Source organism: Amblyomma americanum, chromosome 10 (genome assembly GCF_052857255.1).
Source record: "Amblyomma americanum isolate KBUSLIRL-KWMA chromosome 10, ASM5285725v1, whole genome shotgun sequence".
NCBI lineage: Eukaryota > Metazoa > Arthropoda > Arachnida > Ixodida > Ixodidae > Amblyomma > Amblyomma americanum.
The window spans coordinates 60406539-60429978 of NC_135506.1; the positions used below are offsets into that span (position 1 = coordinate 60406539).

At 46.3% G+C, this 23440-nt stretch overlaps 1 protein-coding gene across 7 annotated transcripts in view; it reads right to left on the minus strand.

The window, feature by feature from the left end:
- Positions 1–23440, minus strand: part of LOC144106817 (RNA-binding protein 5-A-like) — a 41101-nt gene that overhangs the window by 10013 nt on the left and 7648 nt on the right. For 2 of the 7 annotated variants that reach the window (XM_077639760.1, XM_077639762.1), the window contains exons 7-19: positions 20373–20495; positions 19539–19599; positions 17847–17906; positions 17341–17568; positions 15811–15850; positions 15517–15574; positions 15339–15371; positions 13582–13671; positions 10072–10122; positions 5807–6074; positions 4339–4454; positions 1834–2053; positions 789–985 (exon numbers count right to left, since the gene is read on the minus strand). In XM_077639760.1, coding sequence (XP_077495886.1) covers positions 789–985; positions 1834–2053; positions 4339–4454; positions 5807–6074; positions 10072–10122; positions 13582–13671; positions 15339–15371; positions 15517–15574; positions 15811–15850; positions 17341–17568; positions 17847–17906; positions 19539–19599; positions 20373–20495 — 1545 coding nt within the window. Of the gene's footprint in view, positions 1–788; positions 986–1833; positions 2054–4338; positions 4458–5806; positions 6075–10071; positions 10123–13581; positions 13672–15338; positions 15372–15516; positions 15575–15810; positions 15851–17340; positions 17569–17846; positions 17907–19538; positions 19600–20372; positions 20496–23440 lie in introns of all 7 variants that reach the window. The other 5 variants (XM_077639759.1, XM_077639761.1, XM_077639763.1 and 2 more) reach the window with 4 other exon arrangements.

A 23440-nucleotide genomic window follows, 5' to 3' on the forward strand; every position in this document is an offset into this window, starting at 1 on the left:
CATGAATAGAGTCAGGCCCCACCTGCCACGTGTCGTATCGCCACATGTGATTCTTACCTCTCAAAGTCTCGGTGAGTCACAGGACAGGAATATCGGAAGAGTCTATGAGGTTGCCAGTCACGGCACTTAAAATTTATCGCAACGAAATATGCCTGTGCTCACTTTGGTTGTACGGTGAACTACTTTTTGAGCACAGACTTAGCCTGCGCAAACAGGCGCACTAGCTTTGGCAGCGTTGACTGCAATGTAAGAAACGAAGCACAGTTGAGTTACATGATGTCGCGACACCATTCGTTCGGATGACCACTATGTTGTCACGTAGTGGTGACGGCAGTCGAAGGAGCAATGAAGACGGAAAAAAGGTCTTCTAAAAGAAAACTGTTTATTGGGCTGACTTGCGCCCACGATGAACTGAATCACTCGGCGGCGGCGAAGCGACAAGCGTGCTCGGCAGTCATCGAACAGAATCCCCGCCGCTGTCGGGCGCGCTCAATTTAAAGCTGATAGCGAACTTTCGAGATAAAGCGTGCAAAGTTACTAGAACATTCCGGAACAACATAGAATCAGCGCTGCCAGGATACGATCAATCGAGATAAATCTGGTCGCGTCTTGCGTTGCAAACAAAGCGATAAAGTGGCGTGGCGGCAGATTTGAAGAAGGAACAAACACTGCAAAGATTCGCGGCAATACCTGGGAAGGGGAAAGGAAATCTGGCTATGACAGCTGGTGTGCTAAAGCTGGGCAAAGCCTTGCTTTTCGCCACAGAATGCCGAAGCGTGTGTGCACACCTTGTGTAGTCCCGACAGCTGGACGTGCTTGGACAGGACCTCCCGGGAGGGGAACTGGCGCTTGCACAGCAGGCATGCCAGCTTGTTCCAGTCCAATAGGTGGCTCTCGTCCCCGCCGGCCTCTGCCTCCGAGTCTGAGTCCGAGCCACCCCCGTACTCGGGCACCAGCATTGTCTCGCGCGCACCGGTTACGCCCGCTGCGGAAAGTGGTGCCACACAAGCAGGAGGCAATGTTCAATACTTGACCCTGTTCAAAGCCAAAAGTGAGCTGCAAAAATGAAGCGCACAAGTTCGCCCAGTCTTCTCATCTTGTGTGCTTTTCTGGGCTACTCCCTGAGCTACTCCCTCGCCGAACATCACGCCTGCCCAGAATGGTGGACAGACTCAAAATACAGCAGCTGAACATAATGAACCTTGTTTAGTATCACTGGCAAAAGCTATGCTGAAGAGACAGGCTCAGAATTCCTGCACAGTGAACCAGAGGCTGCTCAGACACAAAATCTACAAAGAATATGAAGTGCTTACTTGTTGCTGAAGGATATACAGAACAAACATAAGTGTAGTAGAAGCTGCTGCTCTTTGATCATTTCACAAGCCATCTTGTTCTGTTCAGCGCAAAGCAGTGCGTGGCACCACATGCTTCCGATAGCAGCTCTGCCAGTGACTCTACCTGCATCAAGGTATCTGGCGTGGCGTGCCTAGCAAGGCCAATTTTTTAAGAGTGCAGTGGAATTTCAATGAGCAAGCCCTTAATGACGAGCTCCATTCTTGAAGATCAAACAGCACAAAGTAAAACAGCAATAAGACCGGTACCCAACTTCATGCTCTTACATCTTCCAAAATGTTGCCACACCAGTTTGCTCACATATCACTCTTTTTGGCAACCTTAAGTCGTCTCGTTTGCAGAACCATTTGGCCCAAGTGTCACACGAGACCCTTTTATTTAGGCTGATTAAGTAAGAGCCCGTGAGTGAAACATTGCTGCTCCTAATAGTATCTGCTTTCTGTCCCTGTTTGCCAAGACAAGAAGACAGGGGCATCTCACCAACAGCCAGGGGACTCTCAGGCACACTGGGCTGCAGCAGGCTACCCCCAAAGGCGAGACGGTCCACGGGCGCTGTGGCCTGGTGCTTCTCGAGGATGGCGAAGCCTGCGTCAGCCGCCGCTGACTGCCGCTCGTCTGCCAGGCTCTGGGCGGAGGCCACCAGGCCCTGCTTGGCATTCTCCTTCTTCTGGTTGAGCGTCTTGGCCCACCTCTCCATGTCCTGCACACACATGAGGAACAACGGTTCACGCATGCAAGCAATAATAATAATAAAAATTGGCGGTGGTTTAGCTCTGATTAAACCTGGAGTGACGCGATAGCTACAGCTGGCCGAGTGGAACTTGGTCACGAGACCAACCACGTGACGAACCACGTGATTAGCCCTGGCGCCGCGCAGCCGGCAGCTGCTCCCCACTACGTGACCAACCACATGACAGCATGGCGGCGCAGCCACAGGATGGTGGTGCCGCCACCGCCACGCTGAAGGCTCGAAATGCTACTGTAATGTAGCTATCGCTACAATAATTGTTTTTTGGGGAAAGCAAATGGCGCAGTATCTGTCTCACATATTGTTGGACACCTGACACCTGAAGCCGTAAGGGAAGGGATAAAGGAGGGAGTGAAAGAAGAAAGGAAGAAAGAGGTGCCGTAGTGGAGGGCTCCGGAATAATTTCGACCAGCAAGCACGCACACATGCCACTTGGACAGCAGTCTGGGGCAAACAAGTGGCACTGTGCAACGGACGCAGCAAAGCAGGGCTTGACGGATCAACCAGGATTCAAAGAAATACAAGGTGGTTAACGAATAGAAGGTACCGGTTTGCTACCCTGCACTGGTTGGAGGATATAAAGGAGAAGGAGATGAGAGAGCCGCATCAAAAATGAGGAGTGTGAAAGAAGGAACTAAGGATTCTGCATACAGGAAAGTTACAGCCTGTCGCACAAAACAGTGACCAGTGTGACTTCGGTTCGTTTGCAGCAGTCGTCGCTCCTGAACGGTTTTGAAAGCCCTTCCTGCAAATGTCAATGGGGGCGCAGAAGCAAGGTTACCTTCCCTGTGCCAGTGAAATGTTACAAGCATTCAGCGAGCAGGAGTGAAAAACCTAATACTACAATGCTCTTCTGCCCACGACTTTCTCCAGTCTTGACTGTTCCCTCATAAATGGAGCGCAGACTGGTTGCACAACGGCAGCAAGAATGCCACCCCACAAGTTTCCTCCACTGTCAACATGGGGACGATTCCTGCTCACCCAATGAACAACTGCAATGCAAGCTCCTGTTCACCACTGGAGGCTGCGTGCTCTGCCTTGGAAAAGCACTTCCTGGAAGAGCACTTGAGAGCTGTTCCCAGATTGTTCGCCCACTGGAAGACCCACCTAGACGTCTGCCGTCTTGAAAGAACACAGCGGTAATCACAAAGCCGTATCCCATGTAATGCGATGCGAATGAGGGCCATCACTCAGAAAACAGAATGGTCTTGTATGTTCCATGATTTTTCCAAGAGGGTTTCAGTTCCATGATCTCAAGTTTACATTTCATGGACACACACCACTCACAGGTGTGAGCAACAGGGTTCAAACTTCCCACCACGTCACAGCTTTGATCCATCCAGAGAAGCTATTTCTGCTGACCTCTCCATGAATGCATCCCCAGATTGGGGCTAGCAATGGCACCACATTCCTTCAGCAAGCTAAGGTTCCAATAAAACATGGCATCCAGTGAAGGTAGACACTTGATGCGTTTCCAGCCAGCCAACTCCAACCCATCCCACAACAAAACACTGCCTTCTTCGCCACCATCATGCCTACAGTATGCACTCCCTTCAAATCAAATCACATCACTTCTGCAAATTCTGTGCAGGTAAGCACAGGCAAGCTGACTGCTCTTGCAAGCCGGACACCTCCGGACCATTTAGCTTCCCACAGGCACCAACAAGAACAATAAGAACACCACAGACCCCATTCAACCCATGCAGATTCGTCAACACAAATTCTGTGAACGCCATGTTGACTAGCATTCCACTGTATTACGAGAGTGATTAGATACCACGGCTGTGTTGCACTGTGTAAGGAAACACAATGCAACAGCACATCAAAAAGAGCGGACAGAATAATCTGAATTAGACCACTGATTATTCCAGCTGGTCAGAGCAATGCTGAATTGCAAGTGAGTGACCTTACCTCTAACATGCACAGTTGATAATAAAATGGCTGGGGCAACAAGCTACGCTATGCAGGGGGAGTAAATGCATGCACTGGTGTGGCTCAGCTTCTCAGTAAGCCAGGGTCGGTATAATATAACGATTTCCTCCCGAATCAATTTCATTTTTGAAATTCCCTCCCTTCATCACTGGCTGAAGTGACACCGCAGCCTAGTCTCCAGCCAATCACCAAGAGCAAACGTGGGGTGTGGTGTCACTTCCACCAATGAATGGCATGGATTAGGTTTGGGAATCGTTATATTATGCCACCCCTGGGCTAAAAATGACGACACAAGACAGGCTTACCTTGGCAATCTTCTTGGCAATCTTGACCTTATCCTCCTTGTCTTTGGCCTTCGCTCCCTTGTTTTTATCATTGGCATCGGCGGCTTCACCAGCTGCCGCGGTTCCAGCCGCCGCGGCTGCTGCCAAGCAAGCAAATAAAAAATTTCTATTAATGCAGTCGATAAGCCTGCACACCACTTACAGAGCATTCTGACAGTTCTCACTTCCTCAGGAACACGAGTAAACAATGGCAAGAGGTGCTGACTGACATTTTTCGTCACAAGGCATTTGAAGGATAAATATGCAAAAACAAACAAACTAGGGGGACACTTAAGCTTCGCCTTTAAGAGTAGATTGCAACTGAGTTATGGGGTGCTGTTCGCATCGCCTGCTCAATTACACATCGGTACACGTCTCTAAGGCACTTCACTAAGTCAAGGGCCACAACGCATTCGTTAGGTCCACCTTTACTCAGCTTGAACCAACGAGCCTAAGTGGCTTATGGGTAGCGTGCCTGTCTCGCAATCCAAGCATCCTAAGTTCGATTCCCACCCGAACCCAAACTCACCCAATTTTCGTGTAACTTTCGTTTGGTTATAGGAACCTCCTTGAAAAATTTGGCATCAATGCGAACATTCTTTGACCCGTTTCTGAATTTTATTAATTCTTTGCTTCCGTCAGCGTTTTTCGCTCATGGCCAATGCCGCCGATGACGCCAGCCTTTTGTGGCACGGAACCCTTAACGCCGTCACGTTAAAAATACGAGGCACTGCCAGATTTTCTTCAGCTAAGCAGATGGTTTCAGAAATTAGCTACCCTCTACACTGTTCCTAAATGGTCTTATGACCGGTCTACTGCTCTTGGCAAGTCATCAAAAGCAGGTGTCCTATCCACAGTGAACGGGCTACGTTGTTAGGTTCAGGAAGAGTAGCTGATACTATATTTGCAGAGCACAAGTGGTACAGTAAACAAACAAGAGGGCTAAGAAACTGAGGTCTGAATGGAGACTTGTCTGGTTGACAAAATAGCTTCAGGTACACCCACCACAATCAGAGAAATAAAAGGACACTACAAATCCGACATGCACATCTCATCTCCGCTAGCACATCAAAACACATAACACATGCAGAGACAAGGAGGTTCCCAAACCGGGCTCCTAAGGCTCCTTGAAGGCAGGGAATTTTTCAAAATTAATTGTAAATTATCAGCTCGCTTTCGAGAACTTGTACACAGCATGAGTGCTCGATAGCCGTATGAAAGGGTTCCTGCTACGGTCAAAGGCTAAGTGCTCGATAGCCTTTAACCGTAGCAGGAACCTTTTCATACAAATCCTTGAATTGCACAGTCTCTCACAACTCAACTGCAGCTCCACAACACTAGCCCACATGCCGTGTCCACATCACGTCTCCTCATCAAAACGATGCTTTTTCACCACAACTGGCATTATCTTTGTCACAACAGGGTCCGAAAATATGCAGCGGTCACTCACCGGCTGCTTGGTCACCAGTGGCGCCTGTGGTGGTGGTGGCTGTGGATGTGGGTGCCGGCAAGTAGGTCTGCTTCTCATTGTTCCAGTACATGTACTGCTGTGCCTCGGAGTTGTAGTAGTAGTGTGAGTTGGCATCGTAGTAAAGCCCCGTCGAGGGGTCATAGTAGTAGCCAGACTTCTCGTCATACCGGTAGGTCGAGACGTCGGGCACTGGGTAGCGCGGGTAGCTCACGCCGTCGACGACAACAGTGCCCAAACTTGACACAGTCTGCAGAGAGGGGGTCAGTTAAGTTATCGCTGTGGCCGCCACAGAGACAAAGGACTTTTCTGTGCGACATCAATAACAGTGTTACACGCTTACAAGCACTTAACACAGCAAGTTTACACTCCACCACACACCAACTGCAACACCACTGACAACCCAGCAGATGAGATGATTAAGAGTTTCTCCTCGCTTTCAACTTCACTCCCTGAAACTCATCTTAAACCCTGTCTCTAGGTGCTGTACGGTGAAAACCCGGGAAGACCATGAATCACACAACAGCGATGCTGGCCAGTGAGGAGACGTTCACATTCGCCAACAAAACGCCCCCATCACATGCTTCAGCACAGAATGACTGCAATGGTGAATAATCACAAATACAAAATTGCAGTGCCCCAGGATGAAGACAGCACAGCTCAATGAGACAAAATGCTATGAACAGGAACCACGTTTATCCACTGTCCTGTGATGTTCTTTGTCGTAGAGCTCTGCCCTCCACACCCAAAAACAGTGCAGTCAACATGCAGCACACATTCCAGACGGGCCCTGTTCCCATTACCGCAAAAGTCCGTTTCCAGCTACATGAACAAGCAAGTCCACACTTAGCTGGAAAACGTTTTCCATCTGTAGAGACTAATCCTATTTTATAGATAACAAGAAAGCCAAAAGTCATCAAAACCAATGCACAGGGGGATTTTTTTTCATTGTGGTGTATGGTAGTCTTCAGCGCTATTTCAAATAAAACTATTCCATGCGGCAACCAATGACAGGTGATAACTGCTGTATATGTGAGGAAAATCAGAACAGCATCCCATAACAAGTCTTGCAGGAGTATGACAAAGTCAGGCTCATACCCTTGGCAGCAGAACCTAACATGTCATGGTCATCACACAACCACCTTTCTTGTGCTGCGATTTCAGATGCACGGATAGAGCCTGCACACTACACAAATGGAGCACAATCCGCATCCGGAATTGCCACGGCCATTACACAATTTAACACAATACACCTCAACCACTGTTAACAAATACCGAAACACAGAAGTGATTTATCCCTTGAATCCACCTTTTCACAAGATGTGGTGCCCTCTGGGTAAATCGAAAAAATTCGTCTGCTACTGGCTGAGAACAAATGGACATGGTAGACGCAGGTGCAATACGGTTTCACGAGGTGCCGACAATACCTGCGAGGCGGAAAGTGTGGGCTGGTAGCTACCACCACCTGTCGGACGTGGCTGTCGCTAACATGAACTGCACAGCGGGTGCTAGCAGTATGTTTTCAACCAGTAGAGCTGGAGAAAGAGACGCACACATTCGCAAAGCGGATGTGCAAAAAAGGTGGATTCTGTCCAGATTTACCAGGTCACAAACGCACTGCAGTTTTGAGCTCAATTAAGACATAAATGAGGCGCAGCAAGACCAGAAATGAGTCATTGAACAATCAACAGCTTTAGTCATAAACTGCTAAACTATCTATCCACCTATGCTTTGACTTGCCGTGACAATAAGTTGACAGAATCAGGCCCTTAGCTACACTGTGTGTAGGCAGAATTTCTTGCTGAACAAATACTCATAGACGCAGGCACAATCCTCGGTTAGGACAATAGCGCACAAAGTCAACCAGAGCAACCTTTTATGTGAACGCTTCGTGGAACTCTTCATGCAAGCGTGAATGCTTGCAAGTGCACTACATTTTGCAGTTCCCAGGTGGCAGCACACGAGCACACTCTGCCTTTAGTGACGGCACGTACAAGAAACACGACTCTGCAGTCCTCTTTTCAGATGACAAATGAGTGCACTAATAGTACCCTGGTTATAGCAAGCTGTGACAAGTGCAATGCTAACAGAAAAGTTCACACAAAGAAGACCAAATGCGAACTTCGTACCGAAACGTATCTATAAAATACCATGGTACACGGGCATCCTCACTTACAGCTGCAACAGAGTTCACGCCAGAAGCTGAAGAGCGAGCGAAGCAAGCTTGCTGAATGCACTCACTGGTAAGCGCGCTTTGTGGTGGACATCACCAAAACCTCGCGACTCTTTTGCAGGCAGCACTAACACTTAGTGGAACTCAGCAGCATTGAATTCTGAAAGAATGGCTGGTCTACAAGATTCCTAGATTACACTCAAACACAGGCTGGAAAGACAATAACCTCACACATCAATCAAGGTGTTGAAAGACAGCAGTCATCCTGTTCCATGTGCACGTAGCATAAACTTAAGCACAAACTTACATCTCCTATGTGCATATGCTAGGCTCACTTGTCAGTGCACACACAGCACAACCCAGGACTTGGCATTAAAGGAGATGAGACAACAAATATTTTGCTCTTCTTCCTTTGAAATGACACACAGGGCATTAGTAAGCATAGATCACAATGTGGAACTTGCCCAATTTGAATGCAGAACTTGCCTATAACTGAATTTCTTCTCAAAATGATCCAGTTTAAATGGCCAAGGTAGTTGTCATGGCATGAGTAGGTTTGGGATCAAGCGAGGCACACAAAAACTTAAATAAAATTGCTGTTTGTTCACCAAGCATCATTTCAGCTCCTGGTACATACAGGCAAGTGTGAGAGTTGGAGCAAACTAAAATGATAAAAGAGAGACTGTGCTACAGTCTTTGTAAGCCTTGAGCAATCATCATAACCGCCATTCAGCTGTTGACATTGCAACCTCATGAGGGAAGAAATTCAATAATTACTTACTGGGCATGGGCAAATTCCATGCAGTGATGTATGGACACTAATGTCTTACACACAAATACAATGGAAAAAAAAGGACATGCAACAAAAAACTTGCCGACTCGACCCCTTTTTAACCCCTCAACTGAGCAATTTTTTTTCCTGCTGCACATACCCTGGAGAGTTCTTTCGCCAAAAATGAACGCAAGAGTTTACTACGCGAAACAAACAGAACTCGCTCTCAAATTGAAATTTTTTTTGCCCCTCACGTTTTCAAGTAATGTCTTGAAGCACGGTTGGGCACAGAGAAAGACTTGTGCCGTTTTCGAGCATCCAAGCTGCAGACTTCGCATATCCCGCAGATTTCAGCCAATGTTCCCGCCACCTATCGCAAATCACTAAAACTAACATAAGATGGGAGCCTGGTCTTGCCGATTCTAAATGTCATTTAATTTCATATAAAACAATTCTCTGAGTACTTATGTTATTTTTATGCATCTATTTTGTGAAGAGGTTTGAAAAAAATTTGCTGCGGGAAACTTGCTGAAATGTATGCCACTGGGTTATGACACAAAGGAATGCAATAAGGGTAAAATTGTCTTCCTGCTTACCACAGAACTTAAGTTATAGGATTTTGACGTCGCTTCAGAAATGCGAAGTGTGTATTCCTGTTTCTGAAGTGGCAGCTTCGATACCCTTTAACTCGGGTTCTAATGATAGCCAGGATGATAATTTTACCCTTATTGCATTCCTTGGTATCATGAGAACCTAATGGCATATATTTCAGCGAGTTTACTGCACCACATATTCTTCAAAGCTCTTCACAAAATACTTGCATAAAAATTACATAAATGCCCAAGAAATTGTTTTACACGAAATTAAATGACATATTTAGAATCGGCACACAAAAATATATATTCCCTGAAGGTTTCATAATTATGACTACATTAATAAAACTTTTTTTTTTTCAAGAATAGGCTCTCCCCTTAACTAGATTTGTTCAGACACGGTCCATATTGGTTTCAATAGGTGGAAGCAATTAGTCACGCGTTGTGCCTTCTACATTTGGGAAAAAAAAAAGAAGAAGCTGCGTTTTAAGACATGCTGACAGAAGCTAAAGCCCCAGAGATGCATGTCTAAAGGTGCGCTTCCCAGTTGAGAGGTCAAGTCTGGTGCCACACGCCAAAAACCGCTTCAAGTACAATTCTCCTTCCCATGTACCGGCACTGACAAACCTGCCTCCATTTATTAACCTCACGGCTAGAGACAGGGAATGGGACACAATGGAAAGACAACAGCAGCCAAGACCACACTTACAGCACTGGCCTTGGAAGTGTGGGCGGCGTGATCGTTTGTCGCTCCAGAATCCTAGTGGGGGGGACAAAGGGGGGAGCAGGAACACAGGGCAAGTCAGGAACTGCCTTCATGTGAACCCACGGGGGGACCCGAACCTTTCTCAAGACAACTTAAAAACATTCTTTCTGATTTATTCATAGGCCCACGGGGGGACCCGAACCTTCTCAAGACAACTTAAAAACATTCTTTCTGATTTATTCATAGGCCCAAGCCTAGTGCTGAGGTTGAAATCTATGCTCTAGTTTGTCTAGAATGACTTCCGAAGCAGGACTTGTCAGTTTCGTCATGACGAAATTAAAAAAATTGGCAGTGGCTTGGCTCAGCTACGCCAGGATATACGTAGCGAAAGCTAAGGCATAGCTTGGTCAGCCTTGGTTAATCTTGACTGCAAGTCCAGGTTAGTCTGGCTGTCTGGATAGTTGTCACGTGGTTTGTCATGCGGTTGGTCACGTGACCAGTCATGTGGTGCGGTGCGACCACAGTGGGAATGCGAGCACGGCGAAACTGCAAGTTCGTGGCCAAGGTAGCTTTCTCGCTACAAAAAAATGGCTGTTACCTGCCAACTCACTGAATCCAGGCAGCCAATCTAAACTACCCGAGCCCCACCCCCCACACACCCCTCCCTTTAAGCAGTGTTCTTGTTAGGCATGGGCCCTGCCCCCCCCCCCCAAAGCTTTGCCCTATATAACTGCCTCGGGCCCCCCCTGAAAAAAAAATTTCAGGCTACGTGCCTGGGCAATGCACACCTCATATGGGCTTGCAGTTATGAGAAAGCAAACTGGTTGCAAACTTAAAAAAAAAAAAAAAATCCTGCACCACAACACACCCTGCCTGGAAGACTGACGTTCAACACTGAAGCAACTGTTTGCCAGTAAGTCACAGCTCCAGCTCGATTGACAGATGCCCCCCTCAAATTCACCACGGTGTGCAACAGCAAAGAGCATTAACGGCAGAACAATTTCATTTGCTTATTCACCATCACACTCAACAGCCCTTTGAGAATACAATGCACGCAGTGCATGAAAATTGTCGTCGCAGGCAAACAAAAACCTCATGCAAACAAAAACCTCAGACAAAAAGAAGCAAGGGAAAGTGGTGCACGACAAAGTTCCAACAGAACACAATCAAGAAAGTAGCGCAACAGTGAACTTGTTTATCGAACACTTGGCAGCAACTGCTCCAAACTCATGCTCATCTTACAGTTTGCCACACACATATATAGCGTAAACAGGCACCAACTACAGTGCGCACCAAAACAAAAAAAAAGATGAAAGGGGGGGGGGGGCATAAGAGGCAATACTTAGCAGCTGCATCCCAACCATGCCTACATCGAAGTAACAGCAACGTAACAGATACTCCTATAGCATCTAAACAACTTCAGGTTCAGTTTGATGGGAACAGCCATGGTGGGCAGTCGATACACAAGTTCTGCCTGTCAATGCACTCGTCAAAACCATTTTCCAAACGCAGTAGAATATCGCTGTATGAATCTCAAGGGGGTAAACAAAAATATTCTATCACAACAAATTTCCATTGCCAAAAAACAAACAGAATCCACATGCTGAAGCGTAAGGAATGCATTTGCAGAGATCTATTTACAACTGCACACCACGGCTGAGGATTGTGGTGTGCACTTTGCAACTTGCAATCCAGGTGGTGTTGGAAACGTGAGGTAAGGCCGCAGTTCCTGCATTTCATGATCCCTAGGGGCACGGAAGACTGTACAGAACATCCACTATTTTGCTCCTTGTACACAGTTTTACATATTCATATCACACTTAATCCATAGCAGTCATGTTTGTATCCCCAAGATTCTACTAGAGCATGGACACTCGATGAGACACTTTGAAGAACTAAACCCGTCAGGTGAGCGTAGCCAGGAAAAGCAACTGAAAATTGTGAAAATTTCTTTGTCAACAGCCTGACAATTCTAAGGCGGTTACCCTCACTGACTGAATCTATGTTGATAAATAAGACGTCCTATAGCAAGGTGAAGCAGCTCTGCAGGTAAGGCTAAACAGGAGTCAACCCCATATCTGTGCTCTCATTTTCACTTCCATTTGTTAAGGACGACTCCGCAGACTCCACTGATTGGGTGAAAAAACGAGAGTACTCCTTCAGCATCAAGGGTCAATTTAAGGAGCATACTACATGGGTGACAACACATGATAAATGAGCTAAGCTAGTTAGTTGCTAAAGCCACCTACAAGTTCTATTTTTCACGCAACACACTGAGGCTCAGTTCATTTGGACAGTATAACCACAATAAAAGAGCTTTCTTGCCCCTAGTGAGGTTTGGTTTGGTTTACAGGGTTTTAACGTCCCAAAGCAAACGAGGCTATGAGGGACGCCGTAGTGAAGGCCTCCGGAAATTTCGACCACCTAAGGTTCTTTAACGTGCACTGACATCGCCACAGTTCACAGGCCTCTAGAATTTCACCTCCATCGAAATTCGACCCGCCCGCGGCCGGGACCCTATTGAGGTTTAAAACACTAACACAGGCCAAACTTTTCCAAAAATGAAGCTCTCGGCTGTTTCTGCAAGCAGTACAAATGTAGGCCACCCAGATAATATGGCAAAACAAATTGCCAATTGCCAAGCGAGACAATAGAAGTTCAAAAACAAGCTCCTCAGGCAGCTGTCTAAAAGCACATTCCGCTCAGGTTCAAGCAGTTCCACTGCAACTCAAACATTCTTTTTTTCTTTTTATTTCACAATACTGTTACGCTGGCAAAAACAGAACCACATTATTCTTGTTTCTGCCATTTTCTTTTGTGTGTTTACCGTACCCTGAAAGAGTACCCTGCGAGTGTGATGGGTACAATTCCTTTAAAGCCAGCATGTGACAGTCAAACATGAAAACCACTGCTACAAGCGGACTGCTTTGAATGGCTTGCATCAAGCAGCGTTCGGCGGTCGCTCATGTCACCCACCATACCCACAGTGCTGAAGCCATGCAGTACATGCTGAGAAACCATGCAGCAAGCTTTGGGTGCGAGTGGGCACCGACAGAAAAACAGCAGCAGCATTCTGGAAGCCTGGTCCAGAAACTTTGCGGCAAGGTATGTGTTCGCAGGCAGCGCCAGTTCCAGCCACCAAATGAACTCCACATTTGTTTTAAATTTTGTTTCCTGATGTGAGGCATAAATCACCAACACACCTTAACCACCTGAACACATCCTAATTATCTTGCAAGAAAATGCATTCTCTAAGGCGTGCCCCAGTTCAACCAGCAGCTTAACCAACTTTAAGATGGGCCGCAATCCACGTCCTTGGCCAACACCACTACCATGCACAGCACAAGCAGGCACAGTAACAAACATGCCATCTAGTTGCACCACTACAGGGGGGGGGGGGGGGGGGGGGGGGGGGGGTGGGGGGGGGGGGGGGGGCAAGACCACTTTTTTGAAGCAAGCAGGCAAGCCGGAAGGGGTAGGAGGAAAGGTGCAGTGTAGGAACACTGTGGTTACCTGGCCTGCTGTAGGAGTGGCGGCAGCCACGATGCCGCTTTCGGGGGGATGGGGACCGTAGGTCACGGGCGCAGCCGCCACATTCACTGCCTGCACCACACCCACGCTGTTACCACACACTTGCGCCACACTCTCACACGGCATTCGCAAGATGTGGCAAGACAGGGCTCTCCTCTTTCCCCGACATCAACCAAGTGCTTCACAGCACCACCCAGCCAACACATGGAGCGAAGAATGCCATTTTCAGATGACTTTTTCTCCTTTGCTTAAAGACGGTGATGAAGGAAGCAGCTTTGCTTTCAACTTGCTTGAATGACTACTGATTTTATGAATGTATTATAGCACACATGTAGTCCATCCCCCACATGTGGATGGGCCAATGTCAGCTGCAGTAAAACGCTGCCAAAAGAAGACGATGTGCACATGTGATGTTTCAGCACCAGTTAAGGGGGAACACTGGTCTTTGGGGTCAAAAAACGACCCAAAAATAATTTTTTAAGAATGACATTTTTGGAGCCTGCAGCTATTATTCTTCAACTCTACCAGTTTTCTCCTCCAGGAAATCGGTATTTTGACCATAATATTAAATTTAGACCACTGTGTGGGCTCAATCTGTTCAGGAGCAGGCAATTTAACACCGTGAAAATTTTGGACACCTGGCTGTCTTAGTACGTCAATATCTCAACATCTAGGAAGATAGACATGTCATATTGTTTGCTAAGGGAAGCTGAAAGCACAATGTATGCAATAATTCAAGCACAATTGTTCCATCACGCTTCATGAATTTTTAATTTTTTCAAAGTTTACTGATGCATGATATTCACACTTTGACTGCTGTTATTCTAAGTACTGGAAAACTACTAATGAGGGCAAAATGGAAAAACTGCTTTGATTATTGCACTATTTACTCCCCATGCTATGTAGCCATGGGTTAAAAATTATTTTTTATTGAGCCATTTTTTTTGTACCGAGGTACTAATAAATGACTAATTAAAATTAGCTTAGTGACTAATGAATTAATTAAAAACAATTTCATATTTGAAATCAGTATAAAAAACTGAGCAACGCGATACAGTTTTATTAGGATTGGACTAAAAATAAGGAAAATAGGTCTAAGACCAGCATCCCGCCTTGAAGACCCTCTCTTTACTCTGGGCTGCACACATAGCCTGGCAGAGAGGTCTTGCCAGTTTGGCAACAGCACCAAAGTTACGCAATAAGAAGTGAACAATCTGCTCAGCGAGCACAAATAATTGGCTTCTCTGCATGAGGACTGAAGAGGCGAAAACCAAAGATGCAATTGAGCATAGATAGCTGCGTGACCACCAATGCACCAATACTACTCCTAAATTGACCACAGATTGCAATCTCATGCAACACACAACATTACGACTGGGCAAGCTTGTGATTTAGCCGATGGTTCTAACACCAAGCAGTCATCTGAGGTGCAAAGGCTCCTTAAATGTCAAAAAGCTGTGCCAATGTTTTTCAAGGGCTGGAAACGATAACTCAGGCACTCGCCAAGCAGTTCTGTCCAATGCCTGCAAGCCACCAGTCTTCAGAGCAGAAAGAACAGAGTTGCAGTGAAAAAATAAATATAACTGCACACAAAGCTCTTCAAACGCGAAACATAGAAAGGGGAAAAAAAATGCAGCAAGAGACAGCCAAGGTCTCACAACGCAACCACAAATTTGCCAACAATCCAAAGTTGAATGAAACGCCTGAAAGGCTTCAATCAAGGCGTTTAGCAAACTCACCGGTTGAGCAACAGCAGCAACAGGTGTTGAGGGCTGGAAGGAAGAAAAAAAAACAGGAAGAAATTACAAATCCTGTAGAAGTTCACAAAGAGAGGAAAAAAACTGCGGTTAAAAATTACGAGCAAATCATCAAAGAGGCACCTTTCGTTTTTATTTTATTTTTCCCTCCCCCACCAACCTGATTCGTCCACTGCGCCGCCGCCAGAGCAACGCTCGCCACATTAGCTGCGACAGCACTGCGGAAAAAAAAAAAAATTATGGCCTTGAGTGCTACACGTAAAAAACTGGGACAGTAAAACATTCAAGGAAAGAAACTGAGATGCCCAACACCCATTCAAAATTGGTTTGAACTGCTGTTGAGGCACCGTTCAACTCCGATCAGGCTATTTACATAAACGGAAACAACATTCCTACGAAACCCAGAGGGCCACAGCTTCATGCAAAGACGACGACCACAAAGTGGGAGACTTGCCTGGAGGTGACCCTTGGTTTCCGAGCGTAGGCGACGAGCACTGCACACCATAAGAGAGAGGTTTTTTTTTTTTTTTTTTTTCAGGTAAGTGCAAAAAATTATGGAGGGCATTTAAGACTATTTACGTGCTTTGAATGCAAAAGCATTCTTTTTGTTTTCATTTCCTTTTTATTTTTTTCTCTTCCTAATGACACATCTACTCATTAGCATACAGTCATAAGGCACCGCGTATACTGTGTCTACCTTTGTTTGCCAAGAAGCACCATGATTTTGTGGCGTATGGTATGCGTGCTCACTTTGAAATCTTAAAAGTCCTGGGTTCAATACTTCGCATCTCCGGAAGAGATCTATTTTTCTTTGATACCATGGCAACGTCATCTGGGATGTCTCGTGACCACTTTTACGGCAGACAATAGCGGGTTTCACTGCCAACGAGCCATATAATGCTTTCACAATAAAACACTACACAAACTTGCACTGGCAGCATGCAATGTCTGGCTAAGCCCCGCTACACGACTGTTCTTTCTTTTTTTTTTTACACAAGTTAAACCACAGCCTGAAAACAGAACTAAAAAAAGAAAGAGAAAATAAAACATGAACATTCTAACCTTACCCCTGTTGGTTTGGCATGACCCAAAAATAAGAGCGCAACACAGAATTGACAGGAAAACTGGAACACATTTTTTTGTTTTTATTTTTTGCTCCTTGGCACATCCGCATAGTACAGAGTCGATCACACTTGTCTAGAGTGCTCGAGAGGTGCTATTCAAGGGAAATAAAGCGGAATTCTAAAGCAGGTATTGACTTTCACTGATAATGGTTGCGCTGGAGAGCAGCAGAAAAGACACGTGAACCGCACAGGCACCAGCGCCTTACCGCTGGCAAAGCAGCTGCGAAAAGATTTCACTTCATTTGCTCCGCAGCACACCGCCCGAGCGCTCCAGATAAGTGTGATCGACTCTGTACTAGGCACATTTCTATTACCCAAAAGGGGCTGTGCTTTAGCTCTCAAGAGCATTCACTACCCCGGTTCGGATCGCCAGCTGGCATACTCAGTTAAGCGTCCACCGCAAAATAACAAAAACTGGCATTGCAGGGCTCTACATCAATTAGTCTTTATTTTAGATTTCTCAGGTGAGTACATTCTCATGTCTGCTCAGAACCATCCATCTGCTTATTCCACAAGACATTCCCGGAAACACAGATTAGAGGGGCCATGAACACTGTTGCGAAAAGGCGACTGCATCATGTCACCCTACACCGTGCTACATTTGCCCATCCTTTGATCGAAGGTCACTGCACAAGAAGACGCAGATGAAAGAGCAACGTGGACGTGACAGAGTGCTAATCCCTAATCCTAACCCTAATCCTAAATCCCTAATCCTAGAACCCTAATCCTAAAGCTGACCTGTCGTCCCCTTCATTCCTTTTGGTTGTGTGTTCTTGGACTGCAACCTTCAGCCAAGCGTGCACCAACTACCCCCAAAAATGCTCCGGCCCGTCCCTGGCAAGCAAGGTAAGTCAACGCACCTTGGCGGCCATCGATATAGAACTGCCCGCTCAGGTTGAGCAGGAGGTCATCCAGCTGGGCAGCCTCAGCAACCGTGTGCAGCTCAACGTAGCAGAATCCCCTGGAGACTCCCGTGGCAGAGTCCCGGGCCACCTTGAGGCTCTTGATAGGCACATTGGTTGTCTGGCCCAGCACGGCCAGCACCCGCTCCTCTGTCGTCAGCACGTCCAAGTTGCGCAGCAGCAGCGCTGAAATGCCACAAGGCCACGCATACATAGTGCCATAGCCGAACTGTAATACACTCTTGCCTTTTAAGCTGCTGACCTTGCAAGGCCTGGCATCTACATAAGTGCACGTCCAGACTGGACGGAACACAAGTGGGATGGGTGGAAGTAATTTGAACCGTAAAACATACTGGCTCCACATCAGTGGACAATGCAAACAAAAAGCTTGCACATAGAAAAAAGCAAACGCTCCAGTAATGTCAACTAGAGCACAGCTTTGAGGACAGGTCAAGGCCACTCACTGTTGGTTGGCACAGAGCTGATCTCATCGTAGCCATCCCCAGTGCCGGGAGTTTCTGCCTCTGCGCAGAGAGAAAGAGGGGCGCGACATGCAGCAGCCACTGCCAATACACGTCACAAACACTGGACCCCCAGCACAGTTCCTGAACACGATTTACTCACAGCGGCCTCATGTGTCATTCACAAGTCACGCACTAGTTTTTAAGCACAGATGAGCAGGACAATTTGTGAACAGTGATTCCAAGACCACTTCCTATCACGGCATGGATCCCCAGGACAGAAAGCCAAAGAAGGCACACCACAGATGTGGGAAAACATTCCGGCACACACCGCGTGCCTTAATCTCAATCTTGTGGGGAGACACTGGTATTAGACCTATTTTCATTATTTTTAGCCCAATCCTAATGAAACTGTATCACCTTGCTCAGTTTTTTATACTGATTTCAAATAAGCAATTGCTTTTTAATTTGTTAGTTCCTAATATAATTATTTTTAATTAGTCATTGATTAGTACCACGGTACAAAAAAAATGGCTCCATAAAAAATAGTAAAATAATTTTTAACCCATGGCTACATAGTATGATGAGCAAATAGTGCAATAATCAAAGCAGTTTTTTCATTTCACCCTCATTAGTAATTTTACAGCACTTGGAATAGTAGCACTCGAAGTGTGAATATCACGCATAAATAAACTTTGCAAAACTATAAATTCTTGAAGCGTGATTGAACAATTGTGCTTCGATTATTGCATACATTGTGCCTTCAGCTTCCCTTAGCAAACATTATGACATGTCTGTCTGTCCTAGACGTTGAGATATTGACGTACTAAGACAGCCAGGTGTTCAAAATTTTCATGCTGTTAAATCGCCTGCTCCTGCACAAATTGAGCCCACGCAGTGATCTAAATTTAATATTATGGTCAAAATATCGATTTCCTGGAGGAGAAATCTGATAGAGTTGAAGAATAATAGCTATAGGCTCCAAAAATTTAATTTTTTTTCAATTGATTTTTGGGTCATTTTTTGGTCTCAAAGACCAGTGTCCCCCCTTAAGCCATTTCACCATCACGCAGGCCAGCTGTAGCGAGACACATGGGAGATGTCGTGAGAAGATGCTTGGGACTTCCCGTAATATTTCAAGAGCCCATCCCGACCTCTGCCCTCAGAACGGGTGACAAATTACCCTCCCTAGCTAATGGACCAGGCAATTACAATAATTTATGAAATTAGCACAGCAAAACAATAAGCAGCGAAATTCTACTCTGCCCACAACTAATGCCAAAGTACATGCAAAAGCTCATCCAGATAGTTCCCAACCAACAAAACATCAATGGTGAGGCAGAAGTCAGACTCACTCACTCCACCTGAAACGTACATAGTGTACCGATTGACCAAATCAGCCTTACATGTCCAAGCAACACTTTAGACCACGAGTGGCACTGTAATGGAGCGCTGTAGATTATGTACTTTCAAATATCGGCATCCTTTCATGAGCACCAAAGGCTCAGTACATGGGTGTTTCTGCATTCCCTCTCCATCGAAAAGCAGCAAATGCCACCAGGATTTAGTCCAAACCATGGGCTCGGCAGCCCATCAAGTTCAACAACAGGGCTTCCAGATGACCAAAAATCCGCCAAAAATCAGCAACAGAGCTTTGCTCTGCACACAATGAATTTTTGACAACAATGCACTCACCTTCTCTAGTTGCACCGCACTTGAAGCAGCTGTCTCTGCGCCTGAAGTTGTTGACACCGCACTGGGAAAAAAGAAACAGTCGCCACATATAGCAGCAAAGTGCATTTACAAACAAAGCAGTGCTGTACCTATCGCACATGCATGTGAAAAACTGTAAAGGTGCTTCTACAATCTACACAGTGCAGCCCAATGTGCCCTTTATACAGCACTGAACAGTACCACTTGGCAGCAGAGGTGGGCTTTCTCACAGGGCTGCCCCCTAAACGTGGCCAACCAAAAGAACACTGTAGAGCAGTCATGGAATCTGTTATCTTTTACAGCAATACCTGTTAATGGGGGGAAGCCCCAATCTATGACACTGGCATAAATGTCCACACAGCAAGGACGGTAGAAGAGGCGCACTGGTGTAGGAGCGGTGTACTCGGAGGGGAATGGCAGGTGCGACATGGTAGGGGGAAGAATGTAATGCAGAGGATAAGGAACCTGGCAGCTACGCTGCAGCTGCTAGATCCATGTGCACGTGGTGAGGTTGCGATTGAATACAGAGGCACAGCGCAAAGGGAGAGGATTCGTAGCTGCAATGCAGCGCGGCGTGCAAGGTGCCCTGGCCCAACATAAAACGGCACAGAGCTGGAGTCATGGTGCACATAGGGGGGTGGGGGGCTTGTTACGCAGCCCAACATAACAGCTATCATTGCTTTGTTGCCTCCCACAACACTACACAGAGTAAAAATTCAGTCAGTTTTCTTTTTTCCTCCAAGCCAAAACCATTTTCCCTGGCAAAGCAGTTGCCTGAGACAGCCTTGCTGGAAATTTCCTTCAGCTGCCACCCACCTTGCTGCAGTTCCAGTCCGTGCGTGCCAGCAGTCCTCCCCTGTCTATGCCGCCCCCACCAAAGCCATCCTTTGGAATGCTGTAGTGGAGTGTGCAGCGCATGTCACCCAGCTGGATGATGCCCTGCAAGAGAGCAGACAGAGGGCACACCCGCACACGGTCAGTCAGGAAGAGGAAGTGGAGGGCCCTCGTGGGTGGCACGCATCGCTTCCGTCCTTCTCGCATCTCATCCAACACAGAGGGCGCTGCCGCCGCGGTGGACCGAACACCCGGTCAGAGGGGGGACCCCTTGGAAGGAGAGGTGGGCGCCTCGTCTTGGTTCAGTCCAGCACGCCGCTCAGAGTCTCCCGCATGCAAAGCCAGTGGCCGCCCTTCACTCGCGTGCATGACCATGACCCGCCGGTTTTCTGCCATCATCGCCTTCCTTGACCACCTTTGTCGTGGGCGTACTGAGCTACGTGCTTAAGCGCACCTGCACAAGTCCTCAGAACATGGGCGCCGCAAAGCAACTACATTTTCATTCCAAAGGGGTTGAATTGAACAAGAAAGAGACCGTGTCAGAGACGACAACCACAAGTGCTGTCATCAACTGTTTCAGTCCAGGCAACAGTGCTAAGCAACTGCGCACTAAACTAGCCCAAACTGAAGTACTACTGGGCTAAATTGCCCAACAGCCAGCACATGCATCTGGCAACAGAACGCTGCAGTGTAGACTCATCCGTACAACTATCCTAGTTCCCCTATCAATTTCTGGACACAAGGTAATGCGACAAAGAATTTCAAAAAATCTGCAGCACCCAAGTTCAGAAGAAAACTTGCACAGCTGCAGTTTACCTAACCCAAGCCAACATCAAAAGTGAATCGGCCCTCGCATAACTACAAAAAAGGAAGGGCATTACAGGGGATTATACTATCCAGCTAGTGTCTACTCTGAAGACACAGGCCATTCTGGTGTCACACGGGTAACCATAACAGCCGCTGAATGTCCATCTGGGCTTGCTGTGCATGACATGCTGATTATAGGCCCCGTTTTGCAAAGGCGGTGTCATTTCAGTGAAGCCTAAGTGGAACCACAATACCCTATGCACTGGCCAGTTCATTAAGGCACAAGCCCTTTATCATTTGTTATCTCCAGTCGTCCACAACGGCCTTTAGTCAATCATTCTCATGTGACTTGCACTGCAATATTGTCAGTCAATCAGCACAGGTAGTACTTCTCCATATACAAAAGGCTCCGATAATTTTGTAGCCCATAGCACTTGGCAGCTACTCAGATGACCCGTGCAACACTGGTACATAAGATAAACTGTTGGTCTAGTCGCCTCACAGGGTTGATGTACAGCACTATAAAGAAGGAAACGGGAAAAAAAAAAATGGTGGCAGGGGAGGAAGGAAAATTCCTTCCATTTTTTTTTCTAGCAGTTTGCATTAATGTGGATTACATCACTAATGTGAGCTCTTTCCTGCTGGCCACAAGGCCTAGTCACAAGGACAAGCACATGTCTTGCGCATGAATAGCGGTCCCTTAAGATGAAGCCAACAAAGGCCTACAGCCATCATAGAACAACTCGTATCCACGGCTAGCATGGAAGCCAGCAAAAGAAAGTCTCGCAAGCGTATGGTAGTGTGGACAATATTTCTCTGCAAGCTGCAGTTCAGAATGCAAGAGAAGCAAGCATGGATACCATAAGTAGCCTTCCATATTGTTTCCCAATTTTGCCCACTTAATTTTGACAACCCAACATCTCCCAATAATTTGTCCCGTTTCAGATGCATAAGCAACATTATCTGTCTTGAATCAGCAATGTAGATAGTTTCTTTAAATGAGCACCTAAAGCGAGCATTAAGAAGGATTACTGTTCTGAGAAGATATTTTAGACTTTTAAGCCATCGCCCCATGGCGCATTAGTGAAAGCGATGAATTGGAAATATATGGGCACACTATGCCATTTATTTCACACACAAAGAGCTATTACTGCGAAACAAACATATGTCCTTTTAGCAAGAACAACGCTTTCGCAAGCCCAAAAGTTATGTCAATGTCAGAGCAACAGTGCTGCATCATCTGTGGTACCAGTACTGTCTAGCACAATTACCACTACGTTGGACAAGACTGACCAAACTTCGCCATCACTTTTTCACTGTGCTGTTTCGCCAATCTCATATCTGTTGCACGACAACAAAGTGTAGTTGCAGTGGACAACAGCAGCATAAGAGTGCTGTTCCCTTTGAAGTAAAGTAGAAAGGCCCATAACCTCAAAGGCTCAGCTTCAGCCACGCTGAACTGATGCACAAAAGCAATTTTTCTTGAAACAGATGACTTTCTGGCAAATATTTTTTAAGTCGTTGCTTCATACAAAAGAGAAACTAAGTAAGAAAAAACAGCTCCCAGCTGATAATCTACCAGAAAAGGTTAGTTTAATGACCACCCTCAGTGCCCCTTTAACATGAGCCTGTATGAATTGCATGATGGGTTCTCACTGAACAGCAGGTCTGCTGAACATCGACTATGGATTTTTTAGATGTTCTCCCTGACCTATTCAACAGCGAGGATTAAGAACAGCATCAAGGCAATTCAGGAGATTCTATAGTAGTGCTTCCACTAGTAATAACAACACTGGTGCTGTTTAATTTTGATTCATAAGCTAATGACATCTTGGCTAGGTTTTAAAAATTATTAAACTTGAACCCCTCGCTTGTTCAAATGAAAGTGTCATAAAGAGATGGCGTTCTGCACTTTTTTTTTTTAATGGTGCACTTTGAGGAAGTACTTGCCTTAAAATTCCAAAGCCATCAACGACCACAAAATGTTTCATATTTTGATTGCATTGGTACTGTCATTTGGCCATGTAAAATAGGGACAAGTAGCCTGTAGCTCTGCCATAATGTGCATTCTGGGTGTGCCCAAATTTCTCCCAGCAGCTGGCAACACCAATTACATCACTCAGCTAACCTGGCCAACACTTTTGTGTCTGACACCATTAACTTCAGTATGATGCAGCAAGTTCCCATGACAAATAAGGGAATAAAACAGTGTGCAGGATGCTATATCAGCGCAACATTTGGCT